The 20924-nt window shown below is 38.7% G+C and overlaps 2 protein-coding genes across 2 annotated transcripts in view; one reads left to right on the plus strand and one right to left on the minus strand.

Moving 5' to 3' along the window:
- The window catches only part of kcnh5b (potassium voltage-gated channel, subfamily H (eag-related), member 5b), a 492331-nt gene extending 480045 nt beyond the window's left edge, over positions 1–12286 (minus strand). Inside the window, exon 1 of the mRNA XM_030127455.1 lies at positions 12152–12286. Coding sequence (XP_029983315.1) covers positions 12152–12224 — 73 coding nt within the window. The 5' untranslated portion in view covers positions 12225–12286. The remainder of the gene's footprint in view (positions 1–12151) is intronic.
- Positions 12287–14793: 2507 nt separating this feature from the next.
- LOC115413214 (piggyBac transposable element-derived protein 3-like) lies at positions 14794–16736 on the plus strand. Its single transcript, XM_030125950.1, has 4 exons — positions 14794–14848; positions 14924–15820; positions 16010–16075; positions 16177–16736. Exons 1-4 carry the CDS (start codon positions 14794–14796, stop codon positions 16734–16736), a joined length of 1578 nt encoding a protein of 525 aa, XP_029981810.1.
- Positions 16737–20924: the final 4188 nt, after the last annotated feature.

Genomic DNA, 20924 nt, shown 5'->3' on the forward strand with positions numbered 1-20924 from the left:
AACACTAATCTGTTAAATTGTTTCTAAAACGTCCCGTCAGAGAGGTTTCAAAAACTGTGTTTTGACTCATTATTGACGTCAGAAAGAGCAGACCTCCGCCAAGGCAGATCAGTGCCCCCCCCCCCCCCGATCACCACCAAAATTTAATCATTTGCTCCTTGTGCCAGTATCACAATTTCCTGAATTTTTCATCCAATTCCGTCCATAACTTTTTGAGTTAGATAGAAATATGATCTGGTTTTACTAAAGATAATTGGTTATTTTAATTGATATTAGCAGTATTTTCTTTATATATACTGACAGTCAATAGAAACTTTGAGGTAGAAATGTCTGCACATTTCTACTTGTAGGGGGGTTGTAATTATTCATTGTGGATTTATTGATGACTTAATGCTCGGGTAGTTGAGATAATCATGAGTTGTCATGTTGTCATGGTTCATTGCACATGGGATGGTCTGTCTCTTTGCAAAAGTGGACCAGATACACTTTGAGCAATACACAGTGGGTATCTGCACAATTTGAGGATTGGTTTTGAAGGCCTATAGAAAGGCCCAAAAAAGGCCACCATTGTTAGTCCAGTGAACGGCATCATGCCACGTCTGTCAGGTGAACAACGTCTCCGAGCACTGGGTATGGTGGAGGCCAGTTTGAGCTACAGTGGTATAGCCAGGCCTATGTACGGGCTGTTCTAACCCACAATCAGAAACCTGTGGAATAGGATTCTGCGGGACACCATCCGACGCTTAGTCCGAAGCCTGCACCAACGGATCGCCGCCTGCATCGAAACAAACGGAGGCCATACCCGGTACTGACTGCTGTGACTTTATGTTTGGCAGGTGCCATTTTCTTTTAAGTTTTTTGTTTTGAAATTATTCTTGAAACTTTAGATTTTTGTTTCTGTATGCCAACATCCTAAACAAATGATTCATATGAAAAGAATCTTTTTTTTTCCCTCTCTTCTGCCCAGTTTACTCAGTTCTGGTTGTAGTTATTGTTACCATTATAATTGTCACCATGGTTGTTACTGTTTGTATTGTTGATACTTTCTTGTGAGGGTCTTTGCCACCTTTTTCTCTTCCCTTCTTCTACCCCCCCCCCCCCCCCCCCCATGTCAGGTCCGGCGTCAAAATGTGGTTCAACAAAACTCATAATAAACACAGTAGAATATCAAAGGGCGACTCATATACTTTATGAAGTTACCCTTGCCAAAGCAAATTTGTTCAGCACCAGAAGGAGCCAGACTACCATTCTGCTGTTAGGACGCTGGACAAGACAAGTAGGAGAAAAAAAAAAAAGTAGTGTGAGATACTCCCTAGTAAAATGTCCAAATAAAAGAGGATACACAAGCAAAGGTGTCAGAAAAATGGGCAATGATGACTGGGAGTACAGTTGGTGTCGGCTGCTGCCTTATCAGTACAGACAGCTGCCTGTCAGCCAGCTGAGCCCATGAAAAAGAAAAAAAAAAAAAAAAAACGCGAATGATTTTGCAACAGCGGCCATTTTTGTGAAACACTCTGCCTTGGATAATTAGTTCAATTCCCAAAATGTACCTGTGAGAGAATAAAGAGATATTCAAAAAAGAGTAGCACATAATTTTTGTGTCCTTTTGACCGTGTTACATGCAGATTTTTGTATTAAATATAATGTAAAATAATATAAAAATGTGTTTTATCTGAAAAATTCTTTCTCTTTTACCTCAGTAAGTATTTATTTTTAAAATAGACCCAAAGTGCTTCCAAAGTAAAAGAAAAAAAAAAAAAAAACCTATGAAAAAATTCCAGGTTAGGGTTTCAAAATAAAAATGATGTCGAAAAATATGGTCTCAAAGTTTTCATTGACTGTGAGTGTATATTAAAGACACTATTTATTTAATGTGTTCTATTCATTATAGAAGCCATTTTTATATATACAGTATGTTCCATTGTTAGTTGCTTATAAATGATGTGTGTGTCTGTATAGTACTTTACTGTTACAATAGTGGAATAAAATCAACTGCAAAAGCCAATTAAAACAACAATTAATCATCACTTTCACTGCACCTGCTCTATTCAGCTTCCAAAAATTAGGTGTGGGCACTAACTTTATCAATTACTGTTTCAGTCTCAGTTGAGTCTCCAATATTTTCAGCTTAACTGTGAACTTTTGGGGTGAGAATAACTCCAAAAAACTTGTCACAACAGAAAGAAAAGATAAAAATTGGACACAAAAAGGTGCTGAATCCTAATGAACCTTAAGATAAAAGTCACAGCAGGCTGCAGTGCATTATGGGTAAAGTTAGTGAGGGTCATGCCTCAGATACAGACCAATCCTGGACAATGTGAGGCTCATCTATTTTCCTCTGCTCTTTCCAAACAATTACCTAAGTGATTCTTCAGCACAAAAGCGAACTTTGGGAGCTGAAATGCGCGTCCTCTTTTGTTTTAAGCCTCCTGCGTGGCCTTTGGACTTCGAGCGCTGACTAAGACCTAATTCAACACCAAAAGCTGGAATCATCTCAACCTCTCCCTGCCCTCCTCTTTCATCACAACCAATTACTTAGCGGAGCTGAAGTAGGACCGATATATGGGCACCTGAAGGCTGATGCAGGTGAGGAGGAAGAGGAGGAGGATGACGAAGAGGAGGAGGAAGACGAGGAGGAGGAGGAGGAGGAGGAGGAGGAAGAGGATCGACGGGGCTTTAGCAGCTCTGATTCTCAGTAAAGTTACATTAGGGTCAAAACACAGTAATGTCCCATCAGAGAGCGAACTTTAATAGACAGCCATTAGGGATGTAATAATATGAAAATTTCATATCACGGTTATTGTGACCAAAATTATCACGGTTATCATTATTATCGCGGTATTGTTGAAATTGTGCTCAAAATGTTCAAAAAGTACTTATACACACACTGAAATAATTTAACCAAGCTGTATTTTGAATAAATAAATAAATAAAATAATTGGCACAATGCACTTCCTGTGGCAGAAACATTCAAATATTAACCCTTAGTGGTCTGAGCCTATTTTGTTCATTTTTCAGTACTTTTGATTTTGCCTTTACCATGTTTGTTTGTTTTCAGCACAACTTCATTTATATCATCTGTCTATTATTTTTTTCACTTTAACCTACTATATCAACATAAAAGGACAAAAAACACAAAAAAATATATAAAATCCAATTCGAAAAATGTATATAATTTATTGCATAAATAACACAAAGATGCTTCACAAACCTTTTCAAAGACTTTAAAAGTGAATGCTGGTTCTAAATATTAGGTATAGAAAATTAAAGCTGTAATAAATTAAAACTATACTCAAATATTTGACATAAAAGCAGATCTTTACATCGGCGTTTTCTCTGGGAAAGTGCGGTAATCAAACACAGTTATCATGATAATTAGAATTTAAACGGTAATACTAACCGTCTGCAATTTTACTGCGGTTTATCGTTATACCGGTAATTATTACATCCCTAATTGCCATTCCAACATTTGTTTCAATATAAAGTAGCTCCTTGTTCTGGATAATCCGTTATGGTTCAACTAAAGCAAAAATCAATTTAAAAGTAAAAATGTGGGTCATTTAGCAACACTAATCTGTTAAATTGTTTCTAAAACGTCCCGTCAGAGAGGTTTCAAAAACTGTGTTTTGACTCATTATTGACGTCAGAAAGAGCAGACCTCTGCCAAGGCAGATCAGTGCCCCCCCCCCCCCCCGATCACCACCAAAATTTAATCATTTGCTCCTTGTGCCAGTATCACAATTTCCTGAATTTTTCATCCAATTCCGTCCATAACTTTTTGAGTTATCTTGGACAGACAGACAGACAGACAAACCAATGCCAGCAAAAACATAACCTCCTTGACGGAGGTAATAAAGTTTGTTTCTTCTGGTAAAGTTTTTTATAAACAAGCAACGCAGGCAAATGACAAAGGTCTGACATTCCTTTGCAGCTCATTCACGGGATTGCAAATGAAAACTGACCTTGCAGGTGCATGTAACGCTTATCATATGGAGCTTTCTATGAATGCAGACTCAAAGCGCGTACAGTGGATCCATTATTCATTCACTCACATTCACACTCTGGTGGTGGTAAACTACTGGTGGTAAGGGAGGTTCGTGCAGCCACCTGCAGCGGCAGCAGCAGCGCGACCATATGATATTATATGGATGAAACAAACACGCGGAAACGTCTGAAACGCGGAAACAGCTGGAGGAATATGCATAGAGGGAAGGGAGCTCCTGCCGTTTCTGCGTTGTGTCTGTAGGAGCTGCCGCTGTCAGGCGGCTGCACGAACCATCGTTTCCCACAATGCACATCACGACAAAATTCCGAAGATGCTAGAGTTACCTCTCGGCTCCGTTTGTAAACACATGGTTTGTTTATGGTGGATGGCACTAAGAAACTGTTCACCGTAAAGCAAGACACTCAGGTGAGTAATCACAGACAGACTGACAGATTCATGATACTGAGGATATGACTGAGGTTTGACAGATCTGATGAAAAATTGGTCACAAAAGTCTCCCACACCTTTAACGATAATTACCTTGCCGCCCTGATGGAAGGGTGGCTGACAATTCCCGCCTACAGCCCCTCCGACCACCACCGAACATTCATTCAGTAGCAGCAGGTAAGGAGGGTGAAGTGTCTTGCCCACATGACTAGGACAGAGCGGGATTCGAACTGACAACCTGCTCTACCTCCTGAGCCACAGCCGCCCATGTCACCAGACCCGAATCAAGACTCGGTCACTGAATCCCAAAACAGCTTTGAGTTCAGACAGTTCTTCTGAGTTGGAAATATAGTCAAAATAAAATGACACACACTTGTGCTGAGGTAAAACACACACAGAACTGCAGTGCAGCTCCAGCGACAGACAAACCACTTCATCCAAACACACAAACCAAAGCATCCATCTGCACGTGTCTGTAAACCAGAGAGCTAAATAATCCAAGTTTCACCACAGAAGGACATTTTACAAGTACATGTCGCTATAAAACTGATGCATTTGGTTGTTTTGTGCCAGACTGAGCCACACCGACGCTAGAATAAAACAGCTTCAATTACATGTAACTAGTGACAACAACTACAGTTATTAATTTGCAGTGACTCGCACGGTGCTGCTAATGATGGAAGCTGTCAGACAAATACAGTCGTGGAAAAAATTATTAGACCACCCTTGTTTTCTTCAGTTTCTTGTTCATTTTAATGCCTGGTACAACTAAAGGTACATTTGTTTGGACAAACATCTATCCATTTAACATGTTTTCTTGATAATAACCAAAATCATTTAAGTTCTTACATCAATATCTATGGCAAAAACAGTGCTTTTAGACATTCCATGTTTGCTTTTCTGTCTGTTTTAGTCACATGATACACACAGGAGTTAGCACTTGATTGCATAACTATTGTTTTAGATGATTTTTGATGGTTTAATAATTTTTTTCCATAAGGACAGTACATAAATAAGTACCCAAGTACAGTACTATAGTAAAAGTACTCATCTACATTCGACCACTGCAGGTTTACAATATGATGAAACATTGTCTCACAGTAACTATGACATGTTTCAATGATCAAAACAAAAACCTTACAAGGATAAAACGTAAAAAGACAAACAGAGATAATTAATGATTGTGAGATTTACCAGTTCAGTCCAGTTTTACACATTAAATTATAAATAAAACACTAATAATGACATGTCCTAAGATCAGACCTTTCTGGGATGATTTATTTGCCACTGTGAACACAGTTTTTAACCAAATATTTTCTAAAAATTTAAAGTTTGCAATTTTAGGTGTTATTCCAGAAAGTTTAGAGGGAAATAACCGAAAATACCTCTTGCGAATTTTACTAATGGCAGTCATTAAATGCATCACTAGTCGCTTTTCCATTGACCCTCAAATTGCGCAAATATAACTTGCGTATAAAAATGTATCTAATGGAAAAACAAAAATTTCGCCGAAAGTCTCATTATTAATAGATTAAAAGATTTTGCGCTGGCAAGAGGTGGTTTTTCGGGCATAGCGCAAATGGTATATCATGCAAAACCGCAATGGAAAGACCTTTTTTCGCAACTAGCGTCAGGTGAATTAAAAAAACAGATGTTGACATACGTTACAACAAGCGAAGAAGAAGAAGAAGAAACATGATGCGGTATGTGTGGACACACCAGGAAACCCAATCATTTTTTAATTTAGTACGAGATAGAAGGATAATATATAATAATAATGAATATATCTGTAAATCAACACCATATTTACGTTGGTCGCCATGTTTATGGCATGACTTCTTGTGTCATCTTGCAGTAATAAATTAACAAATCATCGCATTTGTGATTTAATGGAAAAACCGACAGTACGCACTTCTGTTTTTTCGACATTTATTAAATATCGGTAAAGTTTTGCGCAGATGTCCAATGGAAAAGCGACTACTATCAAGTGATTGAAACCTGAACCTCCCACATATAACATTTGGATTGAGAAAGTGAGGGAAATCTATCAGATGGAACAAATTACTTCTGTACTTGGAATTCAGGGAGAGATATTTACAAAGAGATGGAGTCCCATGTTTAAGCTTTAATGCAATAAGCATTCAGAGGTGGTCATCTACATGTATGTTTGGGGTTTTTTTTCTCATTCATGTTTGCGATTAATTGTAACCAATATCTACTGCAGATTTCTATTTTTCCTTTTTGCTTTTTTCATGTATACCATATGGGAACGTTTGATTAGATCAGTTAATGTACATAAAATGTCTTGTATATTTGTATGAGCAAAATTAAATAAATATTAAATTAAAAAAAAAAAAAAAAAACTGATAGAGTTGAGAAAACATACTGAAGTCCCTCCAGGTGTGAAAGGAGCATCACACAAGTACAGGTTAAGAAGATTACGATCACTGTACTTTACTGGAGGAGAGCGAGGTGACATGGATGAGCTCTATTAGCTGCTACCGTTGGAATAATGGGTATAATTTAAGAGGAACATCCTGAAATAGAAGCCATCAGAAGCCTCTAGAACCTTCCTGGTCCTTGAGATCTACTATCCTGCATGTTTTTGATGTTCCCCTCTTCCAAAACACCTGACAGTCGCTATCAGGCTTCTGCAGAGTTTTATGATAGGGTTATCATTTGGATAAGGTGTGTTAGAAGAGGGATACATCTAAAACATGCAGAATAGTAGATCTGGAGGAGCAGGAACACACTGGAAAAAATTTAAATCTTACCAAGTGTATTTTTCTCATTCTAGTCCAAATATCTCATCACACTTAAAATAAGACATAATCACCTAAAGAGGAACTTTTCAGTGAGATATAAGAACTGATTTATAGACAATAGATCTGGAAAATCTGATTTCAAGAAATCTTACCAAGATAATTTTCACTTAATCCCTTGGCAGATTTATTTGCTTGAATTAAGCCACAAAAAAAAAAATCTTAAATTAAGCAAAAAAAAAAAAAAAAAAAAAAAAAAAATGCCAATGGAACAAGTGAAAATTATCTTGGTAAGATTTCTTGAAATAAGATTTTCAAGATGTATTGCAGTGGTTCCCTACTTTTTTTGTCTCATGACCCCATTTTAACATCACAAATTTCTGGCGACCCCAGACATTCAAAACAGAGACTTTTTTTTTTGATAAAAATTATTTGTTTTTGATCTTAATAGTTTGCTATAATATGTTGCAAATAAATGTTAATTTTACATGACATTTAGGCTAAATAATGTAAATTTTTATTAGTAAGTTTTAATTTAAAAAAAAAAAAAAAATATATATATATATATATATATATATATATATATATATATATATATATATATATATATATATATATATATATATTATCAATTACTAGAAATTTCAGGCGATCCCATTTGAATTCCAGGCGACCCTAAGGTTAAAAAACACTGCATTAACTCCTCCTAATCCCCTTTTTAAGTTGTTTGGGGTTAAACTGAAATGAGGAGGAAGGAGGGTCTTATTTAGAAGCTCACCTGGGGTGTAGATCCACCAGCAAAGTTTGCACTGTAATAACGTCGATCCTTTAACAGTGACACCTTGCCACTTTAGTAAGGTTTTTTTTGTCTTTTTTTTAGCAATTACTAGAAATTTCAGGCGATCCCATTTGAATTCCAGGCGACCCTACGTGGGGTCCTGACCCCAAGGTTGAAAAACATTGATCTATTGTGTAAAAATCAGTTCTTATATCTCACTGAAAAGTTCCTCTTTAGGTGATTATGTCTTATTTCAAGTGCGATGACATATTTGGACTAGAAATGAGAAAAAAACCACCTCATTCCTGGTCCTTGAGCACCATTCTCCTGTACGTTTTAGATGTTTTGTCCCAAAACAGAACCAGCTTTTTTTGTTTGTGAATGTGGGTATCTCAAAAAAATGGGTATTTTCTCCTGCATTTTGCCTTTCATCTACATCAGGGGTGCCCAATCCTGCTCCTCGAGAGCTACTATCCTGCATGTTTAGATGTTTCCCTCTTCCAACACACCTGACAGTCATTATCAGGCTACTGCAGAGCTTGATGATAGGGTTATCATTTGGATAAAGTGTGTTGGAAGAGGGATACATCTAAAACATGCAGGATAGTAGCTCTCGAGGAGCAGGATTGGGCACCCCTGATCTAAAACATGCAGGATAGTGGCTCTAGACCACAGGTGTCAAACATACGGCCCAGGGGCCAAATCTGGCCCGCCAAAGGGTCCAATCCAGCCAGCAGGATGAATTTGTGAAATGCAAAAATTACACTCAACATATTAACAGTAAATCGTTTCACTTTAAGGGCCGTATAAAGACCTACTTTAGTCTCAAGTGGGTCAGATCAGTAAAATACCATCATAAAAACCTACAAATAATGACAATTCCAAATTTTTCCTCTGTTTTGGTGTAAAAAAAAAAGTTAAATTACATGAAATTGTGTAAATTTACAAACAAGCCTTTCACAAAAAAAATATGAAAAATTAGAAATGTCCTAAGAGAAGTAAGTGCAATTTTACCAATATTCTGCCACTTACTAAAATATTTTGTGTATTTTGCAGATTCACTGTGATCTGTAAGTTGTAATGCACATTTACAAATGATAAGCAGAGGCAAAATATAGTTAACCCTTTCATGCATGAGTTATGAGAACCTTAATCAAGATTTTTTTCCTCAGTGTTTTCATTCCTCTTTCGGCATGTAAAAAAAAGTGATTTCATTTTTTTATTAACTTATTTTTCATGGAGTTACAAAAATGTCTACTCAGCTGGACATCATGCATTTCAATTTAGAAGCAAAGAAACATGAATTTATCGATATTGTGTGTGAGAACTATGAAATAAAAACGTTTTTAATGCTGCTAATCTGATGTTTTCTCACATTTTAACATACTCTAACTCACTCCATGGAAATGATATGCAAAAAAAACCCCAAAAACTTAAAAAAAAAAAAAAAAAAAAAAAAAAGTTAATTACAGTCTAATCACAATTACCTTTTTTTTTTTTTTACACTGAAACATGTTAGTGCAGATCACGTTTATCAAGAACAGCGAAGTTACAGTAATGGTATGAATTGTAGTGTATGGGATGATGCATAGGCGTCCACTGTATTTGCTGATATGGAACTAAAACAACAAAATCCATGAAAATACAAGAGAACAGCTGTAGAATAGCTGTCCACTGTAGTGACCACTATGCATGAAAGGGTTAAAATTGCACTTATTTTTCTTCATAAATTTCTGTTTTTTTCATGGTTGTTCATGTTATTCACATTTTTAAAAGGACACTTTATAGATGTAATTGTTTCCATAATATAATTTTATTTTATTCACTATAAAACACATTGAAATGTTTGGATTTGGCATTATTTACATATTATTATGTTATTAATTTATTGGTCTGGCCCACTTCAGATCACATTGGGAGGATATGGCCCCTGAACAAAAGTCAGTTTGACACCTGTGCTCTAAAACACAGGTGTCAAACATGCGGCCTGGGGGCCAAATCCGGCCCGCCAAAGGGTCCAGTCCGGCCCGTAGGATGAATTTGTGAAATGCAAAAATTACACTGAAGAAATTACCAATCAGTGGAGTAAAAATATTTTTAATTCAGGTTCCACACTTAGACCAATTAAATCTCAAGTGGGTCAGACCAGTGAAATATTATCATAAAAACCTATAAATAATGACACCTACAGATTTGATCTTTGTTTTAGTGTAAAAAGTAAAATTACATGAAAATGTTTATATTAACAAACAAAAAATGTGGATAACGTGAACAAATACAAACAACTTGAAATGTCTTAAGAGGAGTAAATGTAATTTTACCAATATTCTGCCTGTTACTAAATGTTTTGTGTATTTGTAATTGTAATGTAAGTTGTAATGCACATGTGTAAATGATAAAGTGAGGCAGAATATTGTTAAAATTACCCTTGTTTTTCTGAAAATATTTCATGTTGTTAATATTTTTTAGATTTTTAAGGACAAGCTGTAGAAGTAAACATTACCATAATGTAATTTTACTTTTTTCACTGTTATTATTTTACTGGTCCGGCCCACTTGAGATCATATTGGGCTGAATGTGGCCCCTGAACTCAAATGAGTTTGACACCTGTGCTCTAGAAGATGTGGAGCCCAGGAGTTCACTCAAACATTATTAGAGTAAATTCTGGCATTTAAGGGTTTTAGAGTCTAAATGATTCACATCCTGCACCAGACGAAGTTCAATAAACAAATATCCTCCAGCCTGAAGAAGAACCTGTAAACTGACGTCCTACTGTGAAAATCACTTGTGACATGTTCACTGCTGGTATTTTGCATCTGCATGTAAACAGTGATGTCTTATCACTTCATGTGAAATGGGCCCTGGAGCCTCTGCATCCACAACATCATCTGACAGGATGTGGAGAAGGTACCTGCAGATATTTAGAAATGGAAATGCCTGTACATGGCACTACATCTGATCCACTTAAAGCCAATTAAACATCCATTTCCTGCAGCTTTAAACCCAAACTTGATATTTGTATTAATCTCAGCTTGACTCCGCTCCTCAGTTTCTAATGCAGAGAAGAAAACAACTCCAACCAATTAGCGCTGAATCCCCGCAGAGCCCGGATCTGTGGCAGCAAAGGGGACGGACCCGCCATGACAGACAGACAGACATTTCTGGAACAGTCCTGTTGACCTCCATCTCCTCCCTATCACCACTTCCTCAACTCCGACTCTCATTCCGGCCAATTACTCCACCCGGAGGATGAAGACCGCATCCATCTAACACGAGAGCGCGCGTTTTTACGCACATTAAACAGACGATCTGCACCTGAACGGCACCAAACCAAACCAGTGACACTTAACACATTTCAGATGCTAAATAAACTGGGATATTAGTCATGATTCTCCCCTGTAGATATCTCATTAAACTCCACAGTCTGTCACTTCTTCTCATAAACAAACCGCAGCTTTACAGCATTACATAATGACAGGAGATGCATCAAAACTACTGCGGGTGGATTCAGTTTAATCTCCCACCTCACGCAGACAGGCCAATAAAATAATAATAATGGAAATAGGAAGAGGTGGAGTTGGCAGTGAATTATTGATCAGATGAATCCGGGCTTTATTGGCGGCGGTTATTAAACAAAAACAAGCGAGGAAGAAGCGACCAAAATAAACTTTTAATTCATCCGCAGCCAATAACCAAGTGAGCTTTCAGTTATAGCAAAGCGGCTCCGATCACAAATCATCTAAACTGAGGAGGCACTTTCCAGAATCTGATTTAGAAAAGTCAAACACGCAGTAATGAAGTGTGGGAAAACGGTGCGTAAACTGTCAACATCCGCAGATAGGAGCAAAAAAATAGAAAAAGATCAACTAGGATCCGCTTAAACCAGAAACCACATCTCTCTTAGTCCCTTTAAATGAGTGTAAAGAGACTTATGATGATGAATCCTATGAGATTAATTTAACAATAACATTCATGTCGCCTCAGAGAAGCTGTAAACTCCATAAATGCGGGTATGAAGTGGGTTTTGTGGGTTTATCCTCAGCCAAATCTCCCTGGTTTCACTGATAATTTAAAAAAAAAAAAAAATCATAATATTCCATTAGAGTCCGGGTCCGAGCCGCCTGGTGGAACCAAACCCAGACTGAGCCTCGTCCGTGTGGCTCCGACGCGCGGACTCACCGCTCGAACGCCGGACGATGTTCTCCAGGAAAGTGTTCTGCGGTGCCACAAGCCCTCTCTTTCCCCCGGGCATCCTGGTGCGGGCGGGCGGAGCTGGTGTCGCTCAGGGTCGGTGGCGGTGCGGGCGCTGCTCGGAGCTCGGAACGGACGCTGGCTCTCAGTCGGGCCGATGGAGAAGCTCATTGTAACCGTGCGCTCTGGCTGCTCGGGGCGCACTGAGCCACGGCGGCGGCGCTGCATCCCGCTGCCTGCCCCGAGCGCCACGACGCATGCGTATCTGCCGCTGTGGGCTCGGTCCTCCAGACGCTGACAGCGGATCTGTGTGTTTAATGTCTACGTGGTGGCATTTGTACACATCACATTTTATTTATGACACAAAAAATAGGCATAAACGGATCCGTATTTACATTTGTACAGGTTGGATTGTGTTCCAGTCTTTTGTTCAGAGAATGTCCCAGGAGATCAGACAATACTTTGGGTGAATCCTTATTATGGATTAACGTCATTCCTCTTGAGACGCATTAGCACAAAAGCTGAAAACAGAACCATTTTAGAGGAGCTGCAACAATTAATCAATTAGCTTTCAGCTGTTGTGTCTAATCTGGTGAATCAGTTTGAGAAACATTTTAAGAAAAAAAAATGTGATTAGTGCCTTTCATGTGAACCTTTTCTGCTTTCTTTCCTCTGTTGTGACACTGAAGCATCTCTGAATTGAGTCTGTTTCATGCGGTGGCCCAGAGGTGCAACAGCCCAAAAAAGTATACATATAAGGGAAAAACAGAGAACAGCCCAAAAAATTATACATATAAGAAAAAAAAACAGAGAACAGCCCAAAAAAATATACATATAAGAAAAAAAAGAAAACAGCCCAAAAAAATTATACATATAAGAAAAAAAGAGAACAGTCCAAAAAATTATACATATAAGAAAACAAGAGAACAGCCCCAAAAAATTGTACATGTAAGAAAAAACAGAGAACAGCCCAAAAAATTATACATGTAAGAAAAAAACAGAGAACAGCCCAAAAAATTATACGTACAAGACAAAAAAGAGAACAGCCCAAAAAATTATACATATAAGAAAAAAACAGAACAGCCCCAAAAAATTATACATGTAAGAAAAAACAGAGAACAGCCCAAAAAATTATACATATAAGAAAAAAACAGACCAGCCCCAAAAAATAATACATGTAAGAAAAAAACAGAGAACAGCCCAAAAAATTATACGTACTAGACAAAAAAGAGAACAGCCCAAAAAATTATACGTACAAGACAAAAAAGAGAACAGCCCAAAAAATTATACATATTAGAAAAAAAAGATAACAGGCCAAAAAATTATACATATAAGAAAATAAAAATAGAACAGCCCAAAAAATTATCCACTATAAGAAAAAAAAGAGAACAGCCCAAAAAATTATCCACTAGCCCCAAAAATTATTCACTATAGGAAAAAAAAAGAGAACAGCCCAAAAAATTATTCACTATAAGAAAAAAAGAGAACAGCCCAAAAATTATCCACTATAAGAAAAGAAGAGAACAGCCCAAAAAATGATCCACTAGCCCAAAAAAATTTTCCACTATGAGAAAAAAAATGAGAACAGCCCAAAGAATTATCTACAAGCCCAAAAAATTTTATATTTTAATTTCTCTTTTTTTATAGTGGATAATTTTTTGGGCTGTTCTCTTTTTTTCCCTTATAGCGGATCATTTTTTGGGCTGTTTTTTATTCTTATAGTGGATAATTTTTTGAGCTGTTTTGTTTTTCTTATAGTGGATAATTTTTTGGGCTAGTGGATCATTTTTTTGGGCTGTTGCACCTCTGGGCCACCGTAGTTTCCACTATTACAGACGTAAAACATCTTCCACTGATGTAAAACATGCATCTGATGTGATACTGTACCCAAAAGGACCCATGGTGACACGGGTGTCTCACACCTTATAAACATTCTGGATGGTTCTATGTTAAGCTAATTCCTTGATTTTTTACTCATGAAGTCCCAGAGTGACACCTATAGCACATTTATGATAGGTCATGTGACCAGTGGGGTGATCATTTGATCCCATACCAAACAACAGAACTTGACCAAAAGTTGCATGTGGAAAATCCAGTTAGCCAGCTAATTCTAATATAGCTTATTCTGAGGCTAAAAGGTAAGATTTTTTTGATTAAAGGATTGCAATGTTTAAATATCATGCTGTTTGTCAAAAATAAGCTATTGTTCACACATCTCTTGAAGAACTTTGTATAAAATTATCACGTATATATTGGTGTGACACAGATGTCACATCGGGCAATTAGCCTAAAAACAGTTGAAAAAAATTGTTGTGACATATGTGTCACAATAAGAAAACTAATCATGATCTGATCAGTTTATTTTGCTGATTCAATAATATTTAGTTATATATTGTATAAATGGTTTATTCTATCTTTATGGAACCAATATTAGTTATATAATTTTATTCATGGGTTGCAATAAGACCTGTTTGGCACCAATTACCTAGCTATTAACAACATGGCAGGTCTAGGACTCTGTCATGACATGACATCAGCTGCAAGACATGAATAGTTAACTTTTTTTTTTTCTCTAGATGGATAGGAAAAAGAGATGGGATTGGAATAAGCACAGACAGTTGATTTTGGACATGATTCAGAATGGAGATGAAAGTGTGATTGAGGGATTTGGTGATACCAGCTCAGGTGAAGATGATCCTGTTGGAGATCCCGATTACACTCCCTTGAATCAGTAGTCAAGTGAGTCTGAATGTGAGTCAGATAGGGAAGTGCCACAACCAGTGGGGGAAATATCTCAACCAGAAGGGGAAGTGTCTCAACCAGGAGAAGCACCTCAGCCAAGTACCTCAACCAACAAACACCCTCTTGGCCAAGAAAAGTTCACATGGAGAAAGAAACCTTCTGAAGCCCCTGACTGCACCTTCAAAGGAGAGAGTGTCATACCTCCAGATGTGCTCCCCACTCCCCTGCAGTACTTTAGGAGGTTTATTACAGAGGAGATGATTGAATCAATGATGGTGCAAACCAATCTGTACAGTGTCCAAACCTCTGGCACACTCAAGAATGTGTCCACCACAGTCAAGGAGCTGGAAATCCTAAATGGCATGTACCTACGCATGGGTCTTTGCCAGCTTCCGGGAAACCGTGCCTACTGGGAAAACGACACAAGATGTGCCATGGTAGCTGATAACATGTCACGCAATCGGTTTCAGACTCTGCTCACATCTCTTCACTTCGTTGACAATATGGATTTGTCAAACAGGCAAGAAGGGGACAAGTGCTGGAAGATCTGTCCATGGCTTGATAGGTTCCGCAAACAATGTCTTGAGATCACTCCAGAAGAGTACAACTCAATCGATGAGCAAATGGTGTCTTTCAGAGGAACACGCAGCCCAATAAGGCAGTATGTCAAGAGCAAGCCCCACCCCTGGGGATTCAAGATCTGGGCCCGTTGCACTTCCACAGGAATCCTCTGTGATTTTCAGGTGTATGAAGGTGGCACTGGGAAAAGAACCACACTTGGCATGGGAGGCGATGTGGCGCTCAAGCTGTGTGAAACTCTTCCACCAGGCCAGAACTACAAAGTGTTCGCCGACAACCTGTTCTCTTCAGCAGCACTGGTGCATCAGCTTCTTCAGCAGCAGATCTTCTACACAGGTAACAGATGCAAACACACACACATACTAACACGCACACTGACACTTACTGACACACATATGTACACTGACACACACACACACAGGCAATAACAACATAAATATTTCATGCTCTGCATAATATTCTCCATTAGCTTCTCTTGTTTTTGTTTGTAGTTTTGTCACTCATCTTATTGTTTATGTATTACAGGAACACTCCGCAGCAATCGCTTGTCTGGATGTCTGCTTGAGGATGACAAGAGTCTTGCCAAGAGAGGCAGAAGATCTTTTCATGCCAGGGTGGAGAAAGGGGGTCCATGGCTATTGTAAAGTGGCATGACAACAGGTCAGTCACCTTGATCTCCTCTCACGCTGCAGTGGAACCACAAGACAAAGCTCGCCGCTGGAGCGAACAAGAGAAGGCATTCCTTGACATCAACCAGCCACACGTCGTCAAAGAGTACAACACCTTCATGGGGGGGGTTGACCTCAATGATGGATGTATTGCCAGGTACAAGTACAACATGAGATCACGGCGGTGGTACATCTACCTCTTCTGGCACAGCATCATGCTAGCCTTGGTCAATGCATGGCTGACCTACCGCCGTGACTGCAAGCTGCTTGGTGAGAGGCCACTGAATCAAAGAAGATTCCAGGCAGAGGTGGCAGCTAGCCTCATCCTCATCCAGGCAAAAAGGGGGCGTCCATCACTCGACAGCAACACCACACCTCAACCAGCAACTCCCAAGAGAGTCCGTGTTAGAGTTCCTGATGATGTTCATCTGGACCAGGTTGCACACTGGCCTGTGAAATGCGCCAAGCGTGGCCGCTGTACAGTCTGCAAACAGAATGCAACCACCACCCTCTGTCAGAAGTGTGACGTGCGTCTCTGCTTCACTGAAGAGAGAAACTGTTTTAAAGCACACCATTTTGCCTAAGCACACATAAACCTCTCTGCTACACTGGCAATCACCCAGTAGTTGTTGAGATCCTAGGTTATTTGTTGTGGAGTTAAAAATTTTATGTTCTGGTAGGATCTTTGTTTGAGAGTAGAAATGAATGTGATTGGTGGTGTGAAAAGGAAGGTAGGGGGAGTATTAATGATATTGGATGTTGATCTGATGATATTCATATAAAAAAACAAAGAAATACATTCTCATGCTGATTTATTTTTAGAAATTCAAGATTAAGGTTTAACAAATAATTTAACTCTTGAAGGCCCAAAGTGACAAATAAGTCACTTTTGAGATCTCTGACACCTAGTGGTGGAATCAAACATTTTTTTTAGAAACGTGTTCTATGTGCTCTATTTAACCTGTGTTGTGCCCCCCTTAATTTTCCTTGAAGTAGAAATGGGTCCGGGTCTTTATGGGTTAATTTGATAATGTAAGTCAATAAGTTTGCATTAGTGAAACTCATCTGCAACATCTGGGTCCTCTGATCATCAGGTAATTAATAATCCAATGTTTATATCATGAGTTAGAATAACAAGAAAGATAAAAACAGGAAACAAATTTACATTTCATCATTTTGTCTTCATTCATGTCCTTCAGTGGAAGATAAGTTAAGGGAAAAAAAAAAAAAAAAAAAAAAAATATATATATATATATATATATATATATATATATATATATATATATATATATATATATATATATATCATACAAGCCATTAAAAAGATCTCAATCAAAAATCCCATAATTCCCTTAGTGTAAAATAAATGTTTGATAGGAAACTAGAATTCTACCGCCATCACTGTACTCTGTTTTCAGGCTGTAAATCTATACATTACCCCTGTGATTAATACCTCATCTACACCAATACAGATATTTAGCAAAACTGATAATTTTCTGTTTTCTTCCAAAAGTTCACTTCCATGAAAAGCAGCAACCCCCCCCCCCCCAAAAAAAAAAAAAAACTAACAACCAAACCAGACAAACCTCCCTGAGGTCCCATGTGCAATATGGAGGTCCAGCAGGAGGAGTTTGCACAACCCAGGACATTATTGTAGTTCGCAGGTGGTTGACCCACATCATGGTCTGCAGTGAGCACCAGGATGGACGTGGTGGATGTTATAAATGAAGCAGCAGATGATGATCAGCAATTAATTAAACGTGTTATTCCTTATGTAGCTTCTGTTAGCAATGACCATTTGCAGATGGAGTGAAAACCCAAACATCTGTAAAAATACACCAGATTGAACTGAATCAACATGAGTTTTACCTTTGAATGCCACCACCCTTCTTGCAGAGCTGACAACAAACTGTCTGTCTTGGATAAATACGCAGATCCAGACAGTTTTCAGGGATGTGGTGGAAGTCAAGTGACCATTCCATGTGATGAACCGTCAGGACTGCAACGCCCAGTACTATTTTCAATAAACTCAGCAGTTGAGGAGTCATTTAGAACAGGGGCCACCAACCCTGGTCCTCGAGATCTACTGTCCTGCATGTTTTAGATGTTTCCCTCTTCCAGCACACCTGACGGCCATTATCAGGCTTCAGCAGAGCTTAAGGGTAGGCTTATCATTTGAATCAGGTGTGTTGGAAGAGGGATACACCTAAAATTAAGATGATTCAAATGAAAAGCTAGATTTCAGGCTGAACCAACCAAACAACCAACCAACTAACCAACCACCACCCACCCAACTGACCAACCAAGACCCATCCACCCAGTCAACCAACTAACCAACCCACAAACACCCACCCAAACAACCAACCGACCAACACCCAGTCAACCACCCACAACCAACTAACCAACCACCACCCACCCAACTGACCAACCAAGACCCATCCACCCAGTCAACCAACTAACCAACCCACAAACACCCACCCAAACAATCAACCAACCGACCGACCAACACCCACTCAACCACCCACAACCAACCGACCAACCAACCAACCACCACCACCCACCCAACTGACCAACCAAGACCCATCCACCCAGTCAACCAACTAACCAACCCACAAACACCCACCCAAACAATCAACCAACCAACCGACAGACCAACACCCACTCACCCACCCACAACCAACCGACCAACCAACCAACCAACCAACCACCACCCACCCAACTGACCAACCAAGACCCATCCACCCAGTCAACTAACTAACCAACCCACAAACACCCACCCACCCAAACAACCGAGCAACCAACCAACCAACCAACCACCACCCACCCAACTGACCAACCAAGACCCATCCATCCAACCAACCAACCAACCAACCAACCCCCATCCATCCATCCATCCACCCATTTTGTGTTGTGTTGTGTTGTGTTGTGTTCAGTTGGTCGTCATCACTGACCCACACATCAAGGTGGATCCTGATTGGTCGTTCTGCTTTGAGGCCAAAGATGGAGGACACTTCATCAGAGACCGACAGGGACAGATCTTTGAGGGTGTTTGTTGGCCTGGTAACACTTTTATTTATAATTTAAAATGACAGAATTAACCTTTAGCTTCTATATCTTTGTCATTATTTATTTCTTATTGTTGGTCGTTGCGTTGTCGTCTGTCGTAGGTGAGTCCTCATACCTGGACTTCAGTCATCCAGACACTCGGGCCTGGTACTCCTCATGCTTTTCTCTGAATAAATACAAGGCAGGTCCAAATAAATCTACACATCATCAGGTTTTACACAGAGATGCAGATATAACAGGGTTATGTTTATTTCTGTCCAATGCAGGGCTCGATGCCATCTCTGTTTGTGTGTAATGATATGTGTTCTATCTATGGGCCAGAGCAGACAATACTGAAGGATGCAGTGCATTATGGGGGATGGGACCACCGGGAGTTACACAACCTGTATGGGTTTTACCAGGTGAGTCGGTTAATTTAAGGTCAGCAAACTCTACAGAGGACAGTTTTATTTAGTGTGTGTTTTAGACTGGAATTATTAATGAGCTGGTCTTGTTCTTTGTACAAGGTTCCTATGCAAGTATGAAAAGTATGGGAAAGTATGGCATTTCCTTTCTTAAATTTCCAGGTCTGGAAAAGTATTCTATTTATATCTATTTTCTAAAACATAAAATTATGAAATGGATCAATCTGTTTTTTAAGGCGCTTGCTAGTGCAGCTAAAATGTTTGTGTGAGAGCACATACAGTCGGCTACGCATCCCAGAAAACATTTGGGCGGATTGACAAGTTGCTCTTATCCTCCTCCAACCCATTTTAAGCCCCGCCCAGGTGTCGTCAAGTATCACTGCTACTTCGATGGACAGGTGATATCCACACACTGTTGGTGAATGAACTATTCAGCATGCCTTGTGTGATCCTTGGCAGAACTTATAAGGCGTAGATGGAAATTCTCTGACCACTGGCTCATAAATCTCAAATATGAAGACTGGTTGACTGGTTGGAATTTTTTTTTTTACCAAGACATCTGGAAATTAGGGTCTGGAAAAAGTATGGCATTTAGAAATTTCAAATGTGTAGGAACCCTGTTATAGGCCCCTCCCACTGCTGTGACAGGGAGGCAAAGCAGGTACATCATTACCACAAACAAACAGTATATTACCATCACCTGTGTGTATATGTGTTATGATGATGTACCATTTTATATGCTGGATTCATGTTGGGTTACTTTTGTAGTAGTGTAGTAGTAGTTGCATGAATGTGTACTTGTAGGAGGTATTCATAATGAACAACAACTATGGAAGTAAACAACCACTACTACCACTGTGTGCTAATAAAAGAATTAATAATAATAATAATAATAATAATAATAATAATAATAATAATAATAATAATAATGGAATTAATGATTTAATGATTAAAATTAATTATAGTCAGTAATTTTAGCATTCTGGGGATATAAGATGTAGGTTATGAGTTTGAAATATTACCATCTGTAATTAAACTGGATTCATGTTAATTTTGCCTGCAGCACAATGACAAAAAAAGAAAGAATGCAGAAAAGGAAGGAGAAGCAGCACCAGGAAGCAGTTAGGTGTAGGTTTTTGACACTAATTTGTTGACACAAAAGAAACAGAAAGTACATATGATTCACAGCTATGTTGTTAGCTATTTATGGCTACTCTATTCATTTTACATTAAGACACATACTGTGTGATTAAGGCCTGAAAATAATTTGGCGCACACATGCTGCCCTTTTCTGACTCTGAG

This window comes from Sphaeramia orbicularis, chromosome 22 (assembly GCF_902148855.1).
Source record: "Sphaeramia orbicularis chromosome 22, fSphaOr1.1, whole genome shotgun sequence".
Taxonomy (NCBI): domain Eukaryota; kingdom Metazoa; phylum Chordata; class Actinopteri; order Kurtiformes; family Apogonidae; genus Sphaeramia; species Sphaeramia orbicularis.

Bases quoted from the DNA above. Each gene is read 5' to 3' on its own strand.
- LOC115413214 (XM_030125950.1), top strand. From the start codon at position 14,794: ATGATTCAGAATGGAGATGAAAGTGTGATTGAGGGATTTGGTGATACC. The intron at 15,821-16,009 runs GTAACAGATGCA...TATGTATTACAG, and splicing joins GCAGCAGATCTTCTACACAG to GAACACTCCGCAGCAATCGC. The intron at 16,076-16,176 runs GCAGAAGATCTT...CTCACGCTGCAG, and splicing joins CAAGAGTCTTGCCAAGAGAG to TGGAACCACAAGACAAAGCT.